General features: G+C 36.5%; 1 protein-coding gene across 25 annotated transcripts in view; it reads right to left on the bottom strand.

The window, feature by feature from the left end:
- LOC132392819 (poly(rC)-binding protein 3) overlaps window positions 1-27,324 on the bottom strand; it is a 104,805-nt gene that overhangs the window by 38,144 nt on the left and 39,337 nt on the right. For all 25 annotated transcript variants that reach the window (XM_059967222.1, XM_059967224.1, XM_059967225.1 and 22 more), the window contains 4 exons: window positions 6,962-7,092; window positions 4,351-4,374; window positions 2,465-2,497; window positions 2,253-2,369 (listed from right to left, as the gene is read on the bottom strand). In XM_059967222.1, the coding sequence (XP_059823205.1) occupies window positions 2,253-2,369; window positions 2,465-2,497; window positions 4,351-4,374; window positions 6,962-7,092 (305 nt within the window). The remainder of the gene's footprint in view (window positions 1-2,252; window positions 2,370-2,464; window positions 2,498-4,350; window positions 4,375-6,961; window positions 7,093-27,324) is intronic.

The raw sequence follows: 27,324 nt of genomic DNA, 5'->3' as shown, positions 1-27,324 counted from the left end.
CCTATCTAAATATCTCTTAAACATTATAATCGAGGTGGTATGCACCACTTGTGCTGGCTCATTCCACACTCTCATGACCCTCTGAGTGAAGAACTTGCCCCTCATGTTCCCCATAAACTTCACATTTCACACTTAGCCCATGACCTCTGGTTGCAGTCCCACCCAACCTTAGTGGAAAAAGCCTACTTGCATTTACACTATCTATATCCCTCATAATTTTGTATATTTCTATCCAATCTCCCCTCAATCTTCTATATTCCAAAGAATACAGTCCTAACATATTCAATCTTTCCTTATAACTCAGGACTTGCAGACCTGGTAACATCCTTACAAATTTTCTCTGTACTCTTTTCACATCTTTCCTGTAGATAGGTGACCAAAACTACATACATTACTACAAATTAGTCCTCACCAACATCTTATACAACTTCAACATAACATCCCATCTCTTGTACAAAGGCTGATGTGTCAAAAGCGTTCTTTATGACCCTATGTACCTGTAATGCCACTTTCAATGAATTATGGACCTGTATTTCCAAGTCCTTTTGCTCCAAAACTCTCAATACCCTACCATTTACTGTGTCAGACCTACCCTGGTTGGTCCTATCGAAATGCAAAATTAAATTCCATCTGCCATTTTTCCAGCTGATGCAGATCTTTCTACAAGCCATGATAGTTTTTTTTAAGTGTACACAGTGAATTCAAGGTTCATTGGTGACAGAGCTGTTAAAATGCCTGTCAAGTGAGCAATTCTGCCTTTGATGACATGCTGTGCTCAGTTTTCTAGGAAGGTAGGGATTACTCCATCATGTTTGTCACAATGGTTTGTGGGAAGCCAGATAGCAAGTCACACTGTAGAATACTCAGTGATTGCAGTATTCACTTTGCTCTGCGACAATTATGCTTTCTCAGTAAACATTCCCAATTCTGAACACATGGTCGCTGTAAACAGTTAGATTTGGTTGACCATAGGTCACCATCCTTAGGAAATCTTGAAGCAAGAGTGGATCAGAATCAATCCACTCCAGAAACTTGAGCTCAAAAGTCTCAATTAACACTTTCAAGTTAGTATTGAGAGTAAACTGCACTGTTGAGAATGTCTTTTTTGGAAGAGCTGCTCATGTAATCTCCCAGGTAGATGTCAAAGGTTTCCTAATACTATTTCGATTGGGCATTGGGCAGTTTTTTGGAATGCCCTGGCAAATATTTATCACTCGATATTATGTTTCCTATATTTGGTCATTGGGCACTGTGGTTAGTGCGGCATTATTACAGCTTGGGGTGCCGGAGTTCAGAGTTCAATTCCAACATCATCTATAAGGAGCTTGTATGTTCTCCCTATGGGTTTTCCTCATGTGGTCTGGTTCCCCCACCCTCCCGAGAAAAGTACTGTGTTAGTAGGTTAATTGGTTATTGGAAATTGTCAGTTGCGAAGCAGCGTGGCTCGAAGAGCTGGATGGGCCAATTCTATGCTTAAATCTCTAAAATAAAAATAAAACAATAATTGCCTCATTGCTCTTTGCTGAAGCTTAACCATGTACAAAAGGGCACTTGCAGCGGTTACACTGAACACACTTCACAAATATTTAAGTAGCCCGGACCACTTTGATGAAGGTTTAAGGTATCTGTTACAAGTAGCACTGCCCGAATCAAAGCAAGTAATCCACCAAGAATTATATTAAAATGCCATGTTCAGATATTGAAATGCAGATATTAGAAAACTGACCAAGTGTCTTCAAACTTAAATATCATCTTTGTTGCTTTTTCACAAATATTTCAAATATTGCCTGACCTGCTGGCTTTTTAAGACACTTTAGTCAGTCAATTACATTACCATAGGTCTAATCACTGCAGGTCAGATTTCTGCCCAATGATGTTAGGGCACAGTTTTAGTGGTTTCATGGGCAGCATCACTGATATATGATTCATCATTAATTTAATTTAAAATCCATAGCTTCCACATTCCTTTCTTAGTTCATCACACCCACAACGTTATCATTTCTTTATGGTAGGGCAATAGAGATAGTTTAAAATCTTTAACACCTCTTACTTTATTTCCCCCTACTTTCTACAGCCTTGACTTTTAGAAAGGGAGAACTTTACTAGTTTGAATCCCCAATACGGTACAGACTGCTGTTTAAATGACAGCAGAACAAGACAAACATGGAAAAAAAAATATCATCTCACTTTTTAGTGTTTCCTCATCCAAATGACACTATTAAAATATTATGAGAGAGAAACAAATATTTTACCTCCTCAAACTTAAAGGCAATCATTGCAAATGCCTTGAATATTGCATCAGTTGGGCCTGTGATGGTGACAATTCTCTCAGGACAATTTCCTTCAGAGATATTAATGCGTGCACCGCTCTGAAAAAGTGCAAGAATGACCATGTTACTGGAGGAAATCCACTCAGCACATTCAAGCGTAATGTAAGGAATCAGTCAATGACAATTCAACCTACCTCTTCACGCATCTTTTTCACAGTTTCACCTTTCTGAAAGAAAATGGAAACAAACAAGGCAGGTACTGCACCATTGCAAACTTTATACATGTAGCTCATCACTATTCTCTATGGATATGATGGCACTGGGTGTGGAGAAAAATGCAATCAAACTGACACACAATAAACTACTCTGGGTCAGAAAATTTAAATGATTTTGTACAGATTTTTTGCCGATAGTAGTGCATGTTTTCTGTGAACTTGACAGGGCAGATCATTGGTTACCTACACTCTGAATAGTACAGTTTCTTCCAGAATATGCCAGAGCACATCGAGAAGCTGGTTCCTAGCATATTAGTGAGACTTGGGGCAGGAGTTCAACTATTGTACATGACCAACTTTGGTTACAAAGTGCCACGTGAACCAGGGAGGCCCCACTCATAAATTTACCAGCCCTCCTAACCTGCATTTATTCTGAGTGCTTGCGAATGTATCTGATGTTCAAATAATTGGGGCTCATCAGTAAATAAAAATGAAAATATTCCAGAGCACTTGAGGTTGAGGTTTGCAAAGGGAACTGGAAAAGGCATGTAGTAAGGGTAACAACATAATTGTAATGCCAGATTTCAATACTCAAGGGGATTGGGAAATTCAGGTTGGTGTCAGATCATGAGAGGAAATTTATTGAATACCTACAAGATGGCTTTTTAGAGCAGCTTATGCTTGAGCCTACTCAGGGAAAGGCCATCTTAGATAGGTGTTGTGTTAGATAACCCTGATCTTATTAGAGAGCTTAATGTAAAGGAACCTTTAGGAGGCAGTGATCATAATATGATTGAATTCATACTGCAATTTGAGAGGAGAAGCACAAGTCAGATGTACCAGTATCACAATGGAATCAAGGGAATAATAGAGGCATGAGCGAGGAGCTTGCCCAGGTGGTTTGGAGGAGGATACTGGTGGGGATGATGGCAGAGCAGAGATTACTGAAGCTTCTGGGAGTAGTTCACAAGACGCAGAATAGGTATATCCCACAGAGGCAGATGATCTAAAATGGCAGGAGGAGGCAACCATGGCTGACAAGGGAAGTTAAGGACTGTATTAAAACCAAGGAAAGGGCATATAAGGTAGCAAAATTGAGTGGGAAGTTGGATGATTGGGAAGCTTTTAAAATCCAACAAAAGGCAACTAAAAAAAGCTATAAGAAGGGAAAAGATGAAATATGAGGGCAGTCCAGTTGATAATATAAAGCAGGATACTAAAAGTTTTTTTTCAGTTATATAAAGAATAAAAGGGAGGTGAGAGTTGATAATGGACCACTGGAAAATGGGCAGTGAGGTAATAATGGGGGACAAAGAAATGGTAGATGGACTTATTGGGTACTTCGCACGTCCTCACTGTGTGAGACACGAGCAGTGTGCCAAGTCCATGAGTGTCAGGGAGCAGGAGTGAGCGCCATTACTATTACAAAGGAAAAAGTGAGAATCACTTGATTCTGGCGTGGTCGTGGAGGAATGGAAGATTGCAAATGTCACTCTTTAAGAAGGGCGGAAGGCTTCAAGAGCTGGAAGATTTGTGGAAGTCCACAATTCACTGCTGGGATTCCATAAACGAATCAGAGTCAATGACAGTAATTCAGCATCTCCGGGAATCCCACAGAAAAGTTTCAAATACAATTATTTCTTGAGCCAAATCTAAAAAAGTCTTACAAAGGCCATTTCAAAAGAAAACTTAAGATTTCACAAAATAACATGGAGATTTTTATTTATTAAAACTAGAAGACCTTAACTATACTAGGCCAACATTAAATATGCCATTAACCATCAAGGGGGTTCACTATCTTAGGATATGAAGACTTAAGTTAGCTATGAATTATCAACATGCACATATAAAATATGAATGCAAACCTTTCCAATGATGCTTCCAACTTCCTGAAAGAATCAAAGAGAAATATTTATCAATGCTTGTATGGTATTTGTTATAACTTGCAATTTCCTCTCTAGCTACGCCTTAGCTCATTCACTTGCAAATTTTGTGGCATATCCTAATAATCCTTAATTTGCTTTACATGAATACATTCACCATTGCATTATGATAAAGCACCAACCAATTAATTACACGCTATCAATATTTTACAGATGTCCTCAAGATGACTTTGGTCACATGTTGGAAAATACAAAAACTACTTGATTTTGTAACTATATCTCTACAGTGCTGTAATGAATAGCATAACTAAAGCACAGAGATAATATAAGTGGAGGGGAAACTTGCTGTGGCTTGTAGGAATTAACGCATAGCAACTTTTGAATGTAATAATATTATGGGAACTTGTTGATAAGGTGATGTCCATAAATTAGACATTCTTAACCTGGGGTCAACTTGTGTATACAATTGGCAACCAAGGAAATAATACTTTGATAGATGCTCAGTCACACAAAGTAATTGTTTGGCAGGTTGTGGGAAGTACCAAATTTCTCAAAAGTTATTGTTTACTATCACAAGAAAACATACTAGATCTCCCCAAGAGAACAAAGTGAAAAGGGTGCATGCAGGAAGAGTTAGACAGAGAAGAATTGACACAGGGAAACAGCATCACAAAGTGAATACAAAAGGATTCAACTAGGAATCAGTTATTTTTGTTATGCAGTTAACCCAACAGGAGCAGTGGAAGCACAGAAGAAATATTTTTGCTTGCTGTATGAATGGAGCTTAAATAATTCTGTAAGATCCTAAAATAGGGCAACTTACATTAAATAATCATCTTTCAAAATGTAATAATGAATTATTGTAAGCAATGCAGATGATTCCATTTAACTAGTTGAAGAGGAAAACAGCGATGCAACGTGGCAGTTCTTCCTCATTTAGAAATTTCAGAAATGTCAGACAGGAAGGAATAAGTGCTCAGCCCTATTTGATCTAAGAGTTACAAACAAAAGAAAATCTAACATCCCCAGCAGGTGGCTTCAAAGTTCCTCATTCTGAAGCAGAATTACTACTGCTTCGTTAATATTGTTTAGAACTGAACACAACAATACTAAAAAAGGAAAATATCAAATTGCCTCACTGATGACCAAGCAACTTTTAAAAATAAATTGTCAATGCATTTGGGCAAACTCAAAAATAAAAAGTTAAAAAATAGTGCTATTAGCCTAAGCAGGTTATCATCGCAGTAAAAGATAAATAAAATTCAGCCTTTATTCTTCAAATGTTCTACATCAATTCTTGCAATTATGCTTGCAGCTGCTGCAAGCAGAGCTGTGCCAATCCAATACCAGCAAGAGAAGATACAAATAAAAAAATTCAGCTGGGGCAGGTTGAATACCAATATCTCTTTCAAACCTCAAATGGCAAATCATACAGTCATCCTCTGAACAGTTTAGTCAAAAACAATATTTCATTTAATGAAAGGAAATGAGTTTATGATGAGCAGGATCTGAATTTTAAATGTTCCATAACCTGTACAGCTGGTGAACTGTTGCCAAGTTTAACGTATTTGAAAACCATTTTAGTATATTGTAGCTCAGGAAAGCACGGCTAGAGCTAATTGATCACTGCAATTATCTGTCAGCAAGATAAAGTGCAAGTTAGAATATAAAGTATCTGCAATCTAGCAAGCGTTAGAAGTTCTTATTTAATTACTGAGACTACTTACCCATTATGAAATTTATAGTCAGTCAGAGACAACCAGCACCAAAACAGACCCTTCAACCCACTGGTTTGTGCCAACAAAGTATACCTCACACTTTTCATTCTTCCCACATTCCCATCAGGAAACCAACAAACAAAGGTAAACTGAGCAAACTCCACACAGAAAGCACCAGGTCAACACCATGTGATGTAAATACTTCATCTTCTCAGTGATGAAAAACAATACATTCTATGTCATCGTATCCAATACCAGCTAAATCGAGGGTTATTAACCACAGGTCTGTGGATAGATTCCAGGGGATCCGTGAACTTGAATGGGGGAAAGAAATACATCTTTATTTTCACCTCTAACTGAAATTTAGCATTTTCTTCAATTATGAATACAGGCAACAAACCACAGTGTGTTACCATAGGTACTGTATTAGCAGTAGTTGCGATTTCGTCACCAATAGAAATCAGATATTTTCCTATCACATAACAGTTAATACAAACACCTGAAGTATCGTTTATGGCAAGGCACGTTCATCACTACTTCAAAATTGCTGCAGTTATTAGACCCGCCACTAGATCGAATGGATCGCAGTCTTCCTGTCTGCAGATACTTGTGCGATGCAGCTGGCCAACTACCAGGCAACTTTTATTTAATTAACAATTATTTAATGTGTTAATAAAGAAACACATATAATACTATCATCACAATTTATTTTTAATATTTTCATAACTGTGAAGGCAAACTGGACTGCCAAAGGCACAAGAAAAGGTTAAGAATCCCTGATCTAAACCAAGCTTTACCATCACTGGAGACCAATCACTACAAATTATTGGGTATTTCAAATGCCATTTCTTACTGTACCCAAATCACACAACTACCTTTCCATGCATGAGCAGTCGGATGGTAAGGGTAACATTCAGTCCGCCTTCAGTCATCTTTGGGTCCATTGTGGTAATAGTATTGGTGTTTCTGGATTCTTTGGGAACAGTGTAATCAAGTGGAGATGCACCTGCAGGAGACAAAGAAAAGGGCATTATAACATTTGAATTCATAATACATTTCTCCAGTAAAAAGAGTGGTGAAGATTTCAACTTGAATATCCTAAAGGGGATGCTCAAGTCCCTTATTTAACCTGTTTCAATGTGGTGGACTTTAGGACCAGGGACAGCTCAGATCCACTGCCAACGGCTGCTGCTGAATCCGCAGTGTTTCTGTTCCATTGGCGGAAAATGATCACGATTGAAAATAAAATGGAAATAATAAAGCAATTGGAAGGGGTGAAATGCCATTGGTCATTGGAAAAGCATGAGGCTGCAGTTGGTCAACGATCGGAACAATTTTAAAGGATAAAATGAGAATAATGGAGCATGTGAAAGGCCCTGCCCCGATGAAAGCTACAATTATTACTAAAGAATGCAGTGGTTTAATTATTGAAATACATACGTTTCTTAAGTGTTTTATATGCATAGAAAGGTAAAATATACACTATATACTAAGACAAATGTTTGACTAACTGACCAGATAATAATACCAGATGTACCTGTTCCAACTTACGTACAAATCCAACTTAAAGAATGCCTGTACTTTAAATCATCTCTGGATTACTTATAATACCTAATACAATGTAAATGCTATGTAAATAATTGTTATACTGTATTGTTTAGGGAATAATGACAAGAAAATAAGTCTGCACATGCTCAAACAACAAGTACTAAAGAGAGAACTTCCAGGTTTTCCCGATCCACAATTGGCTGAATCCGCACATGTGGAACCCACAGATAAGGCAGGCCGACTGTATTGTTATACAGGAAGTCCCCAGGTCATGTACGAGTTCTGTTCCTGAGTCCGCCTTTAAGTCGGATTTGTATGTAAGTTGGAACAAGTAAACCGGTATTATTTAGTGTCAGTTAGTCAAATGTTTGTCTTGGTATATAGTATATTTTACCTTTCTATGCATATAAAACACTTAAGAAATGCATGTATTCCAAGAATTAAACCAGTGTTTCTTAGTAATAATTGTAGCTTTCATCGGGGCAGGGAGTTTCACATTCTCCATTATTCTCACTTTATCCATTATCCTTTTGACTGTAGCCTAACGCTTTTCCAATGACCGATGGCATTTCACCTCTTTCCAAACGCTTTATTATTTCCACTTTATTTTCAATTGCGATCGCTTCCCATCAATGGAACAGAAACACCGTGGATGGCGGGTCCTGACCTGCGCCGGCTCCAGAGGTCCGCTGAGTCCCAAGGACCATCGTACTGAATTCCCTGGGTGCGAAACTCCACCACACAAAGACAGGTTCAATGGGACAAGTGGGGGCTGTGCTGGGTTTGGGTATTTGATCCTCCACAATATTCCGCGTGGGAATTTAAACTGGAGGTGGCAGTGTTTTTTCTTAAAGAGGTCGAGTTGCAAGCTCGACATCAACCCAGCACGGGAGAGGTCTGTCACTAAATTGAACTCGAGAACCTCTGTTCTCTAGCCCGGTGCTGATCTGACTGCACCACCAGCCGACCGGAACGGGGGGTGGGTTGTCAGGGTGAATCTTACTAAGAAAAATTTAAGTGAAATACAAAGGTTAAACACTCAACACAGTGACAATGGCAACGACTTAAAATAGTGGACAGCGTCACAATCCGACTTAAAATGGTAGATGCCGTTCTCCTTCCTCGGTTCGTAAGTACGAGTTGTCCATAAGTCAGACTTTCGTAACTCGGGGACTGCCTGTAATCAGAATCAGTCCTAGGCGAAACAGGCAAGTGAGATTACGAATTAAGGACAGCAGTGCCTCCATTTCCTTAAAAGTTCGTGAAGATTCAACGCACTATTCAAATTATGGGAAATCTCAAACTGTTTCAAAAAGCTACATCTCCTCATCCTGCTTGGAAAATAGGTAGTCTGGATTAAGTATCATAATACCAATACTAGTTTAAGTATTTAAAAAATAAGTGCTCTGTGATTTTTTTGCCAGAAATTTGTAATCATTTTAATAGTTATCTCTGTACCACGGATGTGCCAATTCAGCAGTCAGAGATGTGCTATTTTGATTATGATGCATCTTCTTTACAATATATCACCATTTGAGAGAATCTGTATATGACATTAGGCAGTCCATCTGAAAAATTTGGGAGATTCATTGTTCTCTAATCCATAAGCTACCAAGAAGAGTTTCCACAGTTTGACTAGAAGGCCGACAGGGGAAATTAGCCATAGTTTGACAGGCTGTATTGCTTCTGCCTACAAAGGGTTATGTGCTGCCACTTAGTTGCTTCTCCAGTTTGAGCAGTTATGAGTCCACAGATACCCAAAAATAAAACACAAATCTTGAAAGTATTTGGCAAAATAGATTGGCTTTTTTGGAAACTTCGTGTCAGGCAAGCAGGCTCCATTTTGTTTCAATTAAAAATAACTGCCCATCATATCTGGGCAGTTCCTTCCTTGTGAGGGGTCATACCTTCCTTAGTGAGGGGTCATCAATGGAAAGAATGACTAGGCTCAAGTTTCTCCACATTAGAGGATTTATCCTGGGCCCATTATGCTGGCAATTGCACTATTCAGTAGACTGGGTTTGAAGTGATTCGTATGCCACAGAAGATTAGCAAACTTCTACAGACGCACCATGCGGAGCATTCTAACTGATTGCATTATCACATTTTATGGAGGCTCCAATGCACAGGATATAAAGAGGCTGCAGAGGGTTACAGACTCAGCCAGCTCCATCATGTGCAAAGAAAAGGCCTTCTCACCATCGAGGACATATCGAAAACGCAGCATCCACCATTTAGGGCTCTCACCGCCTGGGAGATGCCTTCTTCGCATTACTATCATTAAGGAAGAGGTACAGGAGCCTGAAGATCCACTCAGTGCTTTACTAACAGCTTCTTTGCCTCTGCCATTAAATTTCTGAACAGTCCATGATAACTACCTCACCATTCCTCTTTCGTACTATATATTTAATTTTATATTTCACTGTAATTTATGCCTGCACTGTACTGTCGCTATTTGATAGCACATGTAGGTGATAATAAACCTGATTGAGTAACATGTTTTCACTTAGTTCTTTGTATGATTCAATTATTTAATTGCATTAATCCTTTATATTACATCTAAACCATTTCTTGACATTTCCAACACTAAATTTAAATTTTTGAACAATGACCAAATGAATGTATTCATGATTTATTCCTGAGCATTTTGAGCATTGTTATAGATCACTCATTAAATTTTCTTTGCTTCAATGAATAGTGCCAAGGATTTTCAAGTTTTCTTCCCACATCCTCACACTGTATGCGTAATAAAGCTCAAAATTCCTCTCAGAATAAAGCTCTGCATAGTGTGCATCAGTTTTACAGTCATTTAAAAAAAATTTAGACCTCTATCCACTACTTTTAAATTTACATGCCCCTCACTATCATTTAGCAACATTCTCTGTAGGTGTATTCCCAAATCATTTATACAAACAGCTGTTTTACTATACAGATCACAGTGCTATTGCATCAGCAGCAGCTGCCAGGCCACAAAGCATCCATTTATTCTTACTGTGCATTATATTTATGATCACATGAGCGCCCTCCATTTTGAAGGGGCTTTAATTTTCATTTTACTTTTCTATGGAGCACCAGGAAAGGTTATAACGTCAAATTTTCCTTCATTGCAAACTGTAGTCTGTTGGTAAACTTGAAAGCATTTTCCGTCATTTTCAAAACCACACTGACAAACCCAATTAACAGCAACCTAAGGGTGCATCTAACTGTTTCTTCAAAGATTCCTTCTGGTGAAAAATAAAATGAGACACAGCATAGAAAGCAGCTGATTTATAAATTTTTGCCCAGCATAAAAATTGCACTGTCATTGATAATGAACTAAAATATTTCTATGATCTACTGTCACAAGATAAAAACAAAAAGGGTAATACAAATGCCTAACATTGGTAAGAAAATGGAGGAAAAGGAATAAAAAATTAAGGAAAAGAATAAAGTCAGAAACAATTCCCTAGAGGGATTTTGATCCTGATGAGGCAGGTAAAACAGCTAGACAATTCCATCAAAAGTATATATGTTTCCTTTGAAGACAATGCTGCACAGTAATACAATAATTTGAGTTGCTAACTCACAGCAATGGATACCCTGGCTCAATTCCAACCTGCGATGCCCAGATGGAGAATCAGAGGAGAAGTGATGGGCATGCAAGGGAGAAAAGATTACAGGGAATTGGAAGAATGGTACTGATAAAATTGCTCTGAGAGCAGACCAACAGACTGGATTCCTTCTCATGAGAAAAAGGATCACAAAAAAGCGGGTCAAAGGAGAAAGATCCGAAGAACATCTTGACAATTGCACATATTGTTTTGAGGGACTGAGGAATTTTAAAACATTTACTCCAGAAAAAACAAACATGAAATACCAGGAATAAATGAAGGCGCAATAAAGAAAACAGGAGTACATAAATAGGAAGTACATGAGAGTAACCTAGGAAAGACGACAAAGAGAATAGGATGGCAGAAGAATTCAAAATAGATTATCAAAGTACTAACTCAAAGTCAAATATTCTAAAAGCTACATTAAAATGCAAAGCTGAAGGCATTAAACATCTTGGATACATTACCAGCCAACAGCAGCAGTGCGAAAAAATATTTACCGAAGATCAGATGGACATAGTAGTTGAATGCAAGATTAGAGATTCTATTATTCCATTTTAAGAAACATTAAACTCAAATTCTTATCTACTCACATCCACACATTTTAAAGTATTCTGATAAAGAGTCAGCAGAGGTATTACTACAACAATTTCATAAATCATTAAAAAGTATGTTCTAGGCAGCAAAGAGATATATGTAACCATACATACTGATAGACATTTGGCGTAGACTATCTAAGAAAGGAGATGGAATATTGTCAGGGGATAGAACATTCAGGTTATCATTTCTTTTTCAGAACATTAAAGGAATCACAGCGAAAGTAGGAAAAACATTTAAATTTTGTAACAATTGTCAAAATAGAAGCTGTGCTTGAACAACTTCATCTTGTGGCAATAAAAGAGATAGATTAGATCTAAAAGGTTTTCAAGCTCCTCTTAACAGACTAATGAAAATTACAGGGTTGGGCGAGGGTAAGGGAGGAAGGATAGTAGAATAGTTAACTAGCTGCTAGACAGAAAGGTGTGAGTAATGAGAAGCAGAAGATTGGAAGTACATTGTGTAAGAAATAGTTTGACAGCATTTGAAAACAAAATTTTTAAATGACAACTTAGAATCAGGTTTACTATTATATATACCTTTAAATTTGTTGTTTTGTACAGTGCAAGACCCAAAATTTACAAGAGCTAGAGTTAACAAATAGTCCATACTGCTACATTAAGAAGAAGAAAGCTTTGAGTGGAGTAAACTCTGAGTGGAGTCATTTGGACACCATCATGACGGCACCTTTTTAAGCAGGCTTTCTTATCTTTATGAAGACGAGTTGCTAGCTCGACGCTCAACCCAGCACGGATGGAAAGCATGCAAGAGGGCCGTCTGGATTTGAACTCGAAGCCTTCGCTTTGAAGTTCGGCGCTGATGCCACTGTGCCACCAGCTGGCTATACTGCTACATTGGCAGGTAGAAAAGGGAATGAGATCCTATAGTTGGATTTCCAGTCAGGAAAGAGATAAAGCTGCAGCATCTTTTAAAAAAGTAACAATTTCATGTTATTCTCTCTGACATGTCAACAAGTACAGAAAATGGAAGACAGCATCAATAAATGCATAGCACAAGTGCACTGGAAGAATTCCTTTGATAGATGAGACCTCTACAAGATAGGTGGGTTGCAGGAGGAGATGGGTCAGATCTCAAGGAAAGGCTCACTTGTACTGTGAATGAGAAAGATTAAATTAATCATTGGTGGCAATATGAGCACAGGAAGATAACACTGAAACAAAGATATAAAGTGGATCTAAGGCACATGTACTATCTAATTATTTAGCACAGTTGCAATTAATGTTTGGGGAAATGAGTCAAGGCAAGTTGAGGAACATTTAAGAAACAGCAAGTCACAACATTATAACATTTAAAACAGCAAATGAAAACAAATAGAATATTCCATGATTTTAAAAAGCCATTTGGTGAAAAGACTTAAATGGCATGAGCTCGGGGAAATTTGAATTGAACCTTGATAGAGGTAATTCAATGGGAGGCTCTCAAGGTAGGGATATGTCAGCTAATTTAATTGAATTCCCATGACAAAGATAGATTGGGAAATTAAAGCCAGGGCTTTCCTGATGTCCGTAAAGACAGAGTAAAACACTGGAGACAAAGCATGAACCATGCATCATGCTGTTGATATATGGGAGAAGTGGACTGATAACCTACGGTTCAGAAAGGAAACAATAAAGCAAAAGAACATGAGAAAGACGAGCAGCAAACAAAAAGGTGGAGCGACTTGGAAACCAAGTAAGAAATCTTCATATGGACAGTGCGCATGACTGGGTAGTAGTTCTCCCATAGGATAGCGATAATGCTGAGGTCTCAGTAAAAGGAAAATGCAGTTGAGATTCTGTATAGGTTAAAAGTTGATAAAGCAGCAGTGCTGGATAAGCTGGCTGTAAAATGAGTGAGTTGACTGGTTAGCTGGGATGCTTACAAATTTAAGTATGCGAGAAAATTACTGGGTATAATAGAATAGAACAAGAACCAACTGTTTTAAAGAAAGCAATGATGGGGTAATATCATGAAGACAGATTTGATTACAATATTGAAAAGGAAACTAGATAAGGAAAAGAATTTTCAGGGTAATGGAGAGAGCACAGCAGAGTGCCACTAGCTGGTTGAGTTGAATGACTTCCTTTGCTATAACAATGCTTTAAGTACAGAAAACTTAGCCTACATGTATCTGGCGCCAATTTTGATCAATTACAGGCACTTTGGCTAGGTGATTTTAATTGCTGGAGAAGAAATGCACTTTTGGATAAGAATATCAAGCACACAAATCAGAAAAATAGCATGCAAGGTAAAATAAAAGGGCATTAATGAAGCGGGGAAGATTAGGTGGAAAGGGAGGAAAAGAGGAGGAAGTCATGCAGAAGAAATTACAAAGATCATTATGTAGTATTTTCAATGACAGTGCTTCCTGAAGCAAAACTCAAAACTAAAAATAAATCTATAGTAGACTGCCCTAATTTGAACAAAGCAAAGAGTGCTCTGTTAAAGCAAATCTTCATGGTTCCATGAGCTATGCTACTGGATTAAATACGCTTCATGCTCTGCTGATCTTCATTACTGTCAATGGCTCTTGCCCACAAAATTATTTCAGATTATTTTTGTTAATACCAGAAGACAAGAATCAATATGAGCATCTCCAACTGACGTGAAGGAGCAGCACAAGTTACTTGGAATTCATTTAGGCAGAGACTTGTATAAGGGAGATAGTACATTAGAGAGATCTATAATAATAAACCCACACCCTGAACTCTGATATCTAAATTAATTGAAATATAAGGGAGCTAATTTGATTGGATACAGTTAAATTAGGTTTTAAATATTCAGCACATTTTTATACAAATATTGCAGATCAAAAATGACTAGATGAGAGATTTTAACATCTGGACAAGCCTGAAAATAGTCATTTAATGTTACAGTCACACTTTAAGGCTGGGGTTTCCAACATTTTTATGCCATGGACCAATACCATTAAGCAAGGAGTCCATGGACCCCAGGTTGAGAACCCTCATTTTAAGGTAAAATTAAACAAATTAAAATTTGAATGGAAAAAGGGTGCTGATCCTTCAAAATTTCCACTACAATTACAAAGCTAAGGTGGCAAATTTCAGGTTATTTGACTCACTTACTTCCAATACAGGTAGTCCCCGAGTTACGAATGTCTGACTTACAGACAACTCGTACTTACGAACCAAGAGAAAGAGAAAGCCGTCCCCCATTTTAAGTCGGATTGTGACACTGTCCACCATTTTAAGTAGTTGCCGTTGACACTGTGTTGTGTTTAACTTTGTATTTGGCTTAATTTTTCCTAGTAAGATTCACCCTGACTCCCCCCCCACCCCTTTTCTGGTCAGCTGGTGGTGTTGTGAGATCAGCGCCGGGCTCAAGAACGGAGGTTCCCGAGTTTGATCCAGAGACAGACTGCTCCCGTGCCGGGTTGATGTCAAGCTTGCAACTCGACCTCAAAAAAACACTGCCACCTCCAGTTTAAATTCCCACATGGAATATTGTGGAGGATCAAATACCCAATCCCAGCACAGCCCCCACTTGTCCCATTTAACCTGTCTCAGTGCAGTGGTCCTTAGGACCCAGCAGATCTCGAGAGCCGACAGAGCTCGGGACCCGCCGCCCACAGTGTTTCTGTTCCATTGACGGGAAGTGGTCGCGATTGAAAATAAAGTGGAAATAAAGCGTTTGGAAAGAGGTGAAACGCCATCGGTCACTGGAAAAGCGTTAGGCTACAGTTCATCAACAATTGGAACAATTTACGTATGAGTTTCATTCCCGAGTCTGTCTTTAAGTCGGATTTGTATATAAGTCAGACTCGGGAATGGAACTCACACGTAACCCGGGGACTGCCTGTACACACCACTACAAAAATTATGCGAATACTGCAGATGATGGAAATATGAAATAATAAAAATTGTCAGAAATGCACAGTAAATGAAGCAGTACAAGTGGAGGAACAACTAGTTTACATTTCAGGAAGAGGTGTTTTTGAAAGGAAGCATTCACTCCACTTCTCTAAACACAACAGCCAAGTCACCTGCTGAGATTTTCAAAGATTTTGATTTTGGATGACATGACTATTAAAAATACATTTTTATACATTCACAAATAAATGAGATAATTTTCATGATGCATTTATGTTCAGCAATTCAAAGGAAAAGAATTTTGCATACACACATACACACACCCCCCCAACCCCAAAAGGTATTATTGCAATTTGCAGATTGTCTCAATGTGTTGAATAAAGGGCAACTTTATCCAGCACTGTAACTGAAATTAACAATTAATAGACATAACACGTAGGAGCAGAATTAGGCCATTCAGTCCATCAAGCCTGCTCCACCATTCAACAACTGCCTCCTTCTGCTTTCTCCCAGTAACCTTTGATGAGCTTACTAATCAATAATCTATCAGTCTTCGCATTAAATATACCCAATCATCTGGCCTCTACATTTGTGTAGGAATGAATCCCACAGATGCCCAGCTAAAGAAATTACTCTGCTCTATAAAGATCAATATTGCACTCTGAGGCTGTCCCCCACCGATCCTAATTTCCCCCACTACTGGAAACATCTTATGTCCATTGTATTTAGACATCTCAACATTCTATAGTTTCAGCGAGATCCTGTCTCATTCTTCTAAACTCCAATTTACAGGCCCAGAGCCAAATGGTCCTTGTATGTGGATCCTTTCACCTCAGTCTCATGAACCTCCAATGCTAGCACATTCTTTCTTAGATAAGGAGCCCAAAACTGCTCACAATACTCCAAATGCCTTATAAAGACTCAGCATTACATCTTTGCCCTCTTGAAATGAATGCTAATGTTGTATTTACCTTCCTTGGTATTCATCTCAACCTGCAAGTTAAACTTTACAGAATCCTGCATTAGAACTCCTAAGCACCTCTTGTCCCTTGGCACCTCTGATTTCTGAATTTGCTCTGAATTTCTGAATATTTCTGAAAATATACCAATTTAGAAAATTGCAAAAAAAATTTGATGAATCATTCCTTTACTCTTGTATCCCTATTTAGTGATCTGCATTCGTTGGGTACAAACCCAAAATGTTGATCATTTTTATATCCATAGATGCTGCCTGCCTTGGTGAGTTTCTAGCATTTTGTTTTAGATTTCCAGCTCTATTATTTTTGATTTTCATGACTCCCATTCATTGGAGCTTGCCTTAAATTCCAAGTCTGTATGCTTTGCTCTTCCCTTGTTTTAAAAATGTAAAATATTTGCCATATCCAGAGTAAAGAATGGAACTTTGCCAAGAAGCAGTGTTTGCAACTTTGTATATCATTTTTTGTATCAATACACAAAAACAGTACCGCTAAAGAGGGCACACGAAGGTGCTGATCAAAGTAATCATGTTACATGTATATAAATGAGCTTAGACAAACACAAATCCAAATAGATATTATAGTAACTTACATGAGCAAAGCAAATTAATTTTTTTTCTAGCAGTTGAACTATAGTACTGGTTTCTCTCTATCTTACTGAGGAGCATTTCACTTTCATACCCATACATGACTAACCACATACTAATTTTTTTTATGGATTCAATTATTCTGGCCTGCAGCTTACACCAGATCAGTAAAGCACATCAAATTGTTCGCAGCTACACGGTATCAGACTACTCAGTTTGCGTAAAAGCTTTGGGTATAATCCCAGTTAAAACTATAATCTAATGGAATCCTACTGGCCTGCTCAAACTGTCTCATTTTGACCATTAACCTGAACATTCTTTAATATCTGTGGTATTTCATTGATCTAGCACTACCATTTAAGGAAAGCAAAAAGCAAATAACAATTCTTGCAAAGATGCAAGCAACATCTGCTTCAGTTGCTGTATTAACAAAAGATCAATACAGAATATTGACTAGTTATATATTGTTTAAATCCCTCTGAAAGTGAGTAACAGAACATGTTGAAATGCATACTTCGGTTGTCAATGTCATTACAGTTTAATTTCTGAAGTATTCAGCACTTGCCTGTAAATTATAAAGTAACACTCAGATAAAATGTGGAGTTAGCAATACTTGAGTCAGAAAATTTTTAGATACTGCAGCAACAAATAATATGAACGCTGAGTGTTCAAAAAAATAGAACTGAGGGAACAGAATGAATGCAGAAAAACATTTAAGGATCAAATTTCAGCACAGCTAATCTTACCTCCACACAATTCTGCACATTCAGGAATTCATGGTAATATTTCAACACAGCATAAATGGAAAGCAAATGATTGGTGGGAGAACGGAATATGAATGTTTTGACATTAAAAAATTATTCTGGCCTAACAGAGAAACATTCACAATCTCGGCAAAACCAAAATCCACACAAATATGTTTTGAAATAAATGATTTGTTAAATATGGATATTTCTAAAACAATAACAAAACAAATTCATTGGAAAATTCAGAAAAAACTTTTGGTGGGGATGGAGTACTTTTATCAAAACATTGAACTGTAATTATTTATTAAAGTGCCTTGATACATAATTGCATTAATATTATATCAAAATTTAGTGTCAAGACATTTTCATTCTTTATCATGCTGTAGGTCAAAAGCACATTAGGTTTTGGTCCTAAAGATATTATAGTCTGGAAAAGGTAACAGGGTAATACACATTTTAGAACTAGATTCATTAACTTACAAACATTTAAGTTGCTGGTACAGAGTCCTTGGTGAAATAATTTAGAACTTATTGACTTCAGAACTTACAGAACAACTGCAGCAACAATACAATCCTGAAAAAATTTACTGCATCACAAATTCAAAAGGTCAGACCAACAGTAAAACAGCAATGGCAAATGTAACTGAGTTGTCTGGGCTTCAAAAGGTTGAAGAGAGCTTAAGCAGATTAGGTAGTTTGGAGGTCATAACAGAACTTGCCAAATAGCTTTATTTTACAACTGATCATTATTAATTCTCCAATTCCTGGGGGAACATTCAAAGGTGTTGGAATTATTTAATGAGCATATCTTGAAACACGAGCCTTCCATTTCACTAACATAAATACAAATGAACACGCACCCAACTTCAACTCTTGAAGACAATTTTAACTGCTTTCAGGCAATTGAAAAGAGAGCACTAAAAGAGACAGCAGCTGCTTCTGACAGGTCCCTATCAAACAGTCAACTCATGGTATCAGCTACATTTCCAGCCTTTTCCTTCAGCCTATATTTTCAATAAGATTGGTAGATTTTTGCTTAAAATTGCCATGCAGATTAAAAAAATGCAGACAGGCTGGATTGGCCTAGGAAAGGTTAATTCAGGGTTCGTGCTCAATAGCTCACCTTGAATTAAAAATCTGCTTCTAAAATCAGATCTCAACATGGAAATCTCAGACTTCTAGTCTTCGCCATCTGTATTCTCAGGGATTGCTGACAAATGATCCTCACTGTAAACCCACTGACAATCACAGGTCCCTTGAATGCAACTTCCTGTTATTATCCCTCTTAAGTGATGACAAGCTTCTTGATCATGGCTATTCCAATAGAAACTTTCCAATGCATCTTGGTTACAATTAATTTTCTCTCAACATGAATTCCACTTACCACCCCTTCCTTTACACCATTCTGTTTAGATTGTTTCACTACAATATCCTCATTAAATACTGAGTAACATCCCCCTTTACAGCATTTTCCCATATGATTGAAGACTATCTTCATTCCTTCAGTTATCATGAAGGCAAACATATTTTCCAGATAAGACAGCAATTTACTGTTACTACTGCACAGTGGAAATGCAGGTTTGGTTACAAATTTGCAGATGCTACCATTATTAAATTGCAGATTTGACCCAGAATTGTGAAGTTAATTTTCCCTGACCTCAGTCTCCAGCTTTTACCACAATTCCAGAGAAACTTAATGCATTGCCAGAAATGTAAGGCATACTGCATTTGCAGAACAACATTTTCTTATGTCTTTTCTTCTCCCTCCATGTTACAATTTTTAATAAAAAGGCACCTTTTCCCAGTTCTGTTGCAAGCTGCTGACTTGAAATGTCATTTCATTTTCTCTAATCAAGATACTGACAGACCTGCAAGATGAATTTTCCTCATCTTTGCTTATATGAAACACAGGGTATTAGGAACTACATATAGCCAACCACCAAGCTTGCAAATAAAATACGGACAATGCTCTGCACACCCTGATTGTGAATAATGACTTCAGAAGCACTGCAACTATCCTAGTGGTGGAATCAAAAGAATAAAAATTGATCAATTCTTCACATACAAGTCTTTAACTGGGAGCGGTAAAAATCTTAAAGGCATAACTAATACACAGACATGCATTTTTTTCTAGTGCTAAATGGGGCAAAACTAAGCTGAATGATAGAAATGTTTCTTTAAATGATGATCAGTGGTTTCTTTCTAAATTAAACTTTCAGGATAGTTCCTCAAATGTGACACACACCAGTTCCACTAGACAGATACATCAAGTGGTTTGATTAAAGAATAGTAATTTTGTGTGCACCATCACATCCTAATTTATTCTGACCTCAATGTGTGCCAAATACTTTCAGGTAGAAAGGACAAATTGCAATCGGATAGAGAACAGAAATTTCAGATCACTATGCATTGCTTCCCATATATAGTCAGAATTAAAATGAAAGTAAATAAAAACATGGGAAAATTACAAAATGGATATTTTGCTTCTGTATTCTTTATCTTCCCCTCCCCATGCTGAAGATCAAAATTCCAGAAATAAGCTCAAAATTAGAAAATAAATAGCTATGGGTACACAGAATTTAAAGAATCAAAATAATAGATAAAAAAGAAACTAGATTATATCTACTGCATTTGTATTTAGATCTAGGATTAATACCACATGATCAGAGGAGGAAAGCATTATATTATTACTGAAAGCAAATTAGTTTGGTAAACTTTTCTAGGCAGGAAAAAAACAAACTCTTAGTGTCATGTTGCTGAATTTAAAATTAAGACCAGATTAAATAGTACAGATGCAAAATATTCAGATTAAGGCAAATGGATAAGAAAATGTCCATGATAGGCCTCAGACTTCTTTGAAGCAAAATAAAATCCTTTAAAAACTAAGCAGTGTTTACTGGCTTCATGCTTTGATTTTTCCATCAATATGGCATATTTTGAATAAAGCAAATTAACTAGTGCAAACCCTTAGCCTGAATATATGCATTTCTAGAAGGAGCTTTGGTCGACTATGACAGCTGGCTCCAGAGCTGTCACTTCTAATTGGTCACCTTGAGCATCTTGGAGAGAAAGCTAGACCAAGTTGACATCACCTATGATTTAAATATCCTCTTCCCACAAATGTAACATCACAACTGAAAAAATATAAAATCATGAGACTTTTACCCTCAATCTTCTATCTGAATCATCCGTAAAGCATTTGCCATTTGTTGAGAACAAAATTTTCAAGCTAGCAATCATTGCAATTATATGCAACTCCAAGTACTATGTGACTACCGCTGCCAATCATTATACTACAGACGTAATTCTAAAAATTATAATATACAAAGCAGGTTAGAATTAATTCCAAGTTTTAAATTTAAAATGTTGTATAATGAATGGTTGTAAAAACTCTCTTCTGATTCCTTTTAAGTAAATGTATATCAGTTTTCAAAAAATATTCCCCCATTGCTCTCATCCTATTCCCAAAGGTGAATTGCTTTAATGATGATACCTTGAAAACATGATTTAACAAACAGTAAAACATAATCTGGCTTTTAATTGAAGGTACAATACAAACTCAATAAAAAAATTAGTGAAATATCTACTGTAATGCAGACATTTTCAGGTGGACTGTTCATTCCAAATGAAATCCTTTTGAAAGAGGCGGAAAATATGAAAGCACAATCCACTTTTTGTTCATAAGATTAAAAATTAAGAGCAACTGGGCAAATGTTGTAATTAGATGTAAACTTGCTTAAATCGCAGAGCAAGGTATTATCTTAAAGGTGTAAAGTACTTTGGAGACCTCAATGAAGTATTAATAAAATTTGACATGATTTTCCAGGATATGACCTAAAATTTGGTCAAGGAGTTAAATTTTAAGAAACACCTTAAAACAAAGAGAGGGGGCTGGAGGGACTTCCAGCCTTCAGATTTAAAAAGCTCTTAGTGCTGGAAAGCTTAAACATTGGTGAAGGTCAGCAAGACTGAATTGAAGATCATATTGAAGGTCATAGGATTAGACAAGATCACAGATACAGAGTAGTCTCATTGAGGATTCTGAGAATGATGGGAATTTTAAATATGAGCAATTTCAGCCAAGAGCCAATGATGATTAACAGGCAAGTACGTCACAGATGAACGGGCTTACAGCAAATTAGATGACATACAGATTGCCATGACCCAAAGTTTACAGAGATAAAGATTTTAAAAATAGAGCTGAAATTCCAACCCCATGCTTGAATTAGAGTAAAAGTGTTTTTTGAAACTACCAGCAAAACAAATGTTTACCCAAGTTGCACAGAATCACCACAGTTCAAATACCATTGTCATAAAGACAATTAGGTGCAATTACGAGAACTACAAATAGGAACAGATAGTACCATCAAAAGTTGATAGGGCAGACTTTCAAATGGATTATTGCCATCACGAGGACGTATGATCGGCCCCAGGTTAAAAAATAATTTGTTTGAATCCTTGGCAAAACAGATTACCCGATCTGAAGAGATTCGCCAATAATACTTGTGAAAAATACTGAACAGTAATTAGATTCCAAGAAATGTACTCCAACAGAAATTGCAGGAAATGACACAACACTGACAGGTGCATTTATAACCAAAGTGAAAATATACACAGAAGAGAATAAATAAAATGGGGGATTTTTTTTTAAATGACTATCTCCTTCCTTAATGGCAAGCCTTGTAAAGACTCATGACATATTCTTGAAACAAGTTGTAACTGCAAGCACACGGCCATACATTTTACTACTTTCCATAATGGAATCCCCATTTTGTTCAAAGGTAGCAGCAGCACAAAATATAATTCACTAATACTGACTTAATTTAATCAGCGATGAAGATTACATTACATAAAAAACTAATTTCATCACATGTGCTTTTACTTTTAGTAAGATAATTTATTATAGTAACTGAGCATTGTTGATTTGATGTTAGAAATCCTAGTACAGAAGATTCCAGTTAATTGATACACATCAGGACCAGTATATTTTGGCCAAATTAAATAGTTGTTCCAATTAAACAAAGTTCCATGAAAATAGTTTTAAAATGTATGAAAACGGTTTTAAAAGATATGACAAAGACAAACTACCATTTAACTGAGTAACAAATAATGTATCTAAATGAAAAACAGAACAAATTAGGTCACTATCTACACCACTGCGTTTTGATTAACTGCAAATAAACAAAGTCAGCAGTCATATAGCGTAAATAATGGACTGCCCTCATTCAATGCTTTCGACGACTGAATTGTCCAAATCTTCATTTTCATTGAAACATTCATGATTGCCAAAACCTTCCAAATTTTTCATAGTTCCTAACTTTAAATAGAAAAATAATTTCATTTTCACTCCCAGCTGTTTTCTTGATTAGCTTTTAATCCTTGTGGCAAATAACCGGATGCCCACTGTACTACATAATTGCTGGTTACACAAATTTATGCAATTTTCTGTACTAATTTTCTACTATAGACAGGTGAAGAATAAACAATATTAAATTAAAAGCCATAACTGGAAACAAAAATGATCAAAGTTTTCATTTCTATTTATGGAATACACAGTGGGATAAAGATTTTATCAATTCACATCACAGATACAAGTAAATTTACATGACAATATGTGTATTATGATTGCAAGCTAATATTAAAATATGCAAATACATTCTATCCATGTTGTTTTCAACAATACAAGCCAAAATATTTACAACAACAAAGTATTTCATTGTTCTATCATTCCATTATACTATTATAAATGGTCAATGAATTTGCATAAATATGGTCCCAAAATGACAAATACACAATCATCTATTTTTGCCTGAGGTATGAAATGTTGAACAGAAAATCCCAGGAACACACCTGATCATCTTAAACATTAGAATTAATAGACAGTTTTACACCTTGCCCCAACAGCTACATTTCCAAAGACATAGCGCTCATTCATTGATGCTGTGCCCAAAGCTTAGGCTCAAGTCCCAGAGTCTGGAACTGTTTGACTCAGCTTTGAAAGAACTCCCAAGTGTTATATGCAAATACACAAGATCATTTTGCACTCTAGTTCTACTGTAGAAATAGAAGGAATAAACCTAATAACTTTGGGAAAATTCAGTTGAGTACATGTGGCTTTGTCATTCAATTCTGTATTATGTAACAATTAGAGTACAATGCAGATAACTACAATAGCACAGTGCATTTGTACAAGTGTAAATTAAGATACTAACAGAAATACAAACTTAAATCTGTCACGAACAATCAATTTTCTGGTTCAACGATAGTTGAAGTGCCAATATATTATTGCTAAGTCACCAAATGCAGCTATGGTTATAATAAAATAACGAAGTTTATCAATGCTCAATATCAACAACTGCTATTTAGAGTTCGATGGCCATGTTTAAAATGTGTTGTTTTGGGGGGAAAATAGGATTGATTCCATTTCAAGCTTCAAAATGTAAGAACAAAATTCAAATTTTGTATTTCTTTTTGAACCTCAACCTTTCACTGCTGATGGATTATGTTCTTTTATCTTATTGGTTTCTTTCAGAAAAGACATGATAGATGTGTTTGGATTGAGAGATGTTATTCATCTGCAATAAACACCGAATTTCACACCCAATTCTAGTTCACAAATGCTTCTCTAAATCTACACAAGATCACAAACCAAAATTGCACAAAGCTACACGAATCGTAACTTCTTAAAATCTGTTAGGCATCTACAAGAATTATATTCTATCAAATGGTTGCTTCCATTTATGGTGAAATAAATTGTATGCAATTGCAACATTTCCCAAATTTAGTAACAAAGAAAAAAATAGGGATACAAGGGAAAAAAAACAAAATTTTGGGAATATATAGCAAGTGTTTTTTATTTATTTCTTACACAAACACACACCTTCATTCAATTTTTGGTGACTGTCAACTAAAATCAGGAACAGATTAATATAGATAATCCCATGTAAGCACTATCTCACAGTTCTATCAACTCAGCTTGTCATGCAAGACATTAAAAAAAGATATGTAAACATTTATAAATTTCATTTCTTCATTTTAATATATGATTGAACTCACAAATATTGATAGCAAAATGCACTGTGCATTTGAAAACTAACTGGTCATCTTTAGAGCTCAGGAGCCTTGCACTAACATACTAAATCACAGTAGATATGTTACATGTCTTCGCCTGACCATATGCTTTCTACAAAGATGAAATGGACAATTACTTTTATGCATGATTTAATGAAATGATTAATATCTAATTAAACCAATATTACGTAAACTACAAAAGTTGACACTTTAAACTGAACGCTTGTAACCAAACCCAGGTCTCCTCAGCAGCAAATCATAAATAATTTCTATTCATTCTGAAAACTCAATCAAATACAATCAAAATCTAGCAAACAAATTTTGCCAATATAGCATAAAATAAAAACAGCAGGCAACCTCTCAGGTAAATGCAGATTTGAATAAAATGGAACATTTTAATTTTACGTCGATAAATCAGACGAATCCTTCAAAATCATCTTACCCCAAAGTCGCAGCTGCGTTTGCCCCACTTTGTGGTGGTGTCGTTCTGAACAGATGGCCAGACACAAATGCACAAGGATAGAAGGAAAATATAATGTGGAGATAAATAGCGATTTTGTTTGTCCCATCCAGAATGATTAAAATGCTCTGATTGGACCAAACAGAATCATATGAGACAAGGTCCCAGCCATGTGACCCAATTTTTCCAAATCCTCCTTTTTTTTAACCTTTGACTATTACACATTGAATGCCTCATCATTTTGATGGTGCTAACAAAAAGGCTACTTCTCTGACCAACAGCGCTGCAGGCTTCTATCCTATGTCAGTAGCACCATATCACGGAGAGCATTTTGCAAGACCAAGTTAGCTTATTAGTTCCTAGTTAATCATGTAGAACAGCAACTTTAAGCCCCCACCCCAATGCACCATATAAGCTGCCTGTGCCTATCCCGTAGGTAATGCTTAATGTAATAGCCTTTAATATTTTCATAATGGATAGTTATCAAAATATAAAGACACCTTGCCAAATCCAAACCAGAAGGACTGGATTGCCCAAAGGCAATGCAAGTCTGCAAGTGTGAATGCAAGATTTTTTCTTGGGAGGAGTGGGCAAAGGAGAATGGAGAGAAGGGGGAAAATGAGCAAAATGCAAAGTAGACTCAAAATTTGCCATCTAACATCACCCTTCAAGCTAAATATCCCGAGAGCACTGCTAATGCTTCATTGGATTTGCTATCTTTTCATTTTCTGCATAAATGGAAGGCCTGCAAACAAATTTGATGTTAATTAAAGTATAACTACAGCATTATTTGCTCTTAATCTAATATTTTGTTTATCCAAACTTGAATTTTTGATTTGCATTTCAAAAGACTTATTAGGGAGTGCTCATATACAAAAAATGATTGAAGCTGTACAATAAGCTTTAATTTTCATTGGCGAATCAAAATAAGAGTTCAGACTCTTACTCCCACTTGTCACAGTGCGATTTTATTCAAATAGCATATCCTACAAGAATGGAACAAAATAGGGAAAAAATACATTGGACTAGGACTACATCGGTTTTTATTGTCCATTACCTATTGCCTAAACTGTAATCTAAAAAGCTTGGGGATAAATAGCAGCAGAAAGGCAGCTTCAGATAATGTACTGTTCTTTCGCTCTCAATAACTGAATTTTCTTGACATTCACTTCATTTTGTTCAGCCAATTCACAATTGCAAATGTCAATGGCCCATCTTTTGTTACTGAAGCAATTTAATATGCACTTATTGCAAATAAACCAGCAACTTAAAGAAAGTTGTTGAATCACAAGACCTTTCTGCCATGAAGAACACAGTATCTACTTAAATCACATTTTCACTGTATTTGTCTATGACTTAGTTAGAGACAGCATTTAACATGGAAGTACTTATTTGATGTGATTTGTATTACTGCAATATAATCTTCTCTGACCCCAAAAATGGAACAAAGTAGAGTCTCATTCTGTATATTTCTTTTATAAATGTAAGTGTCAATATTGTTCTGGTCACATCCACCTCCCCCAGAAGTTAGTTTCGAATTTATTTTACCTTATGGCTCTACATCTCACTTCCTTTAGCACTGCTGACAACTTTTCCAAAATTCATACTAAAACCTCATCAATTAAGATATCCATTGGTTCCATATGCCTTATTAGATTTGCATCACAATTAAATCATAGATCTAACAAAAAAAATTAGATACTTAAATACATAATGAAGTTCCTCTGGATACAAATTCTCAAAAAAGTTCTAAGAGCCCAAATTTGAGACTCATCAGAACCTTGCAAAAATCTGGATTTGATTGCAGATTAAACCACACAACGCTATGCAGC

This window comes from Hypanus sabinus, chromosome 4 (genome assembly GCF_030144855.1).
Source record: "Hypanus sabinus isolate sHypSab1 chromosome 4, sHypSab1.hap1, whole genome shotgun sequence".
Lineage (NCBI taxonomy): Eukaryota > Metazoa > Chordata > Chondrichthyes > Myliobatiformes > Dasyatidae > Hypanus > Hypanus sabinus.
The sequence above is the reverse complement of the archived record's forward strand: the minus strand, read 5'-3'. Positions and strand labels throughout refer to the sequence as shown.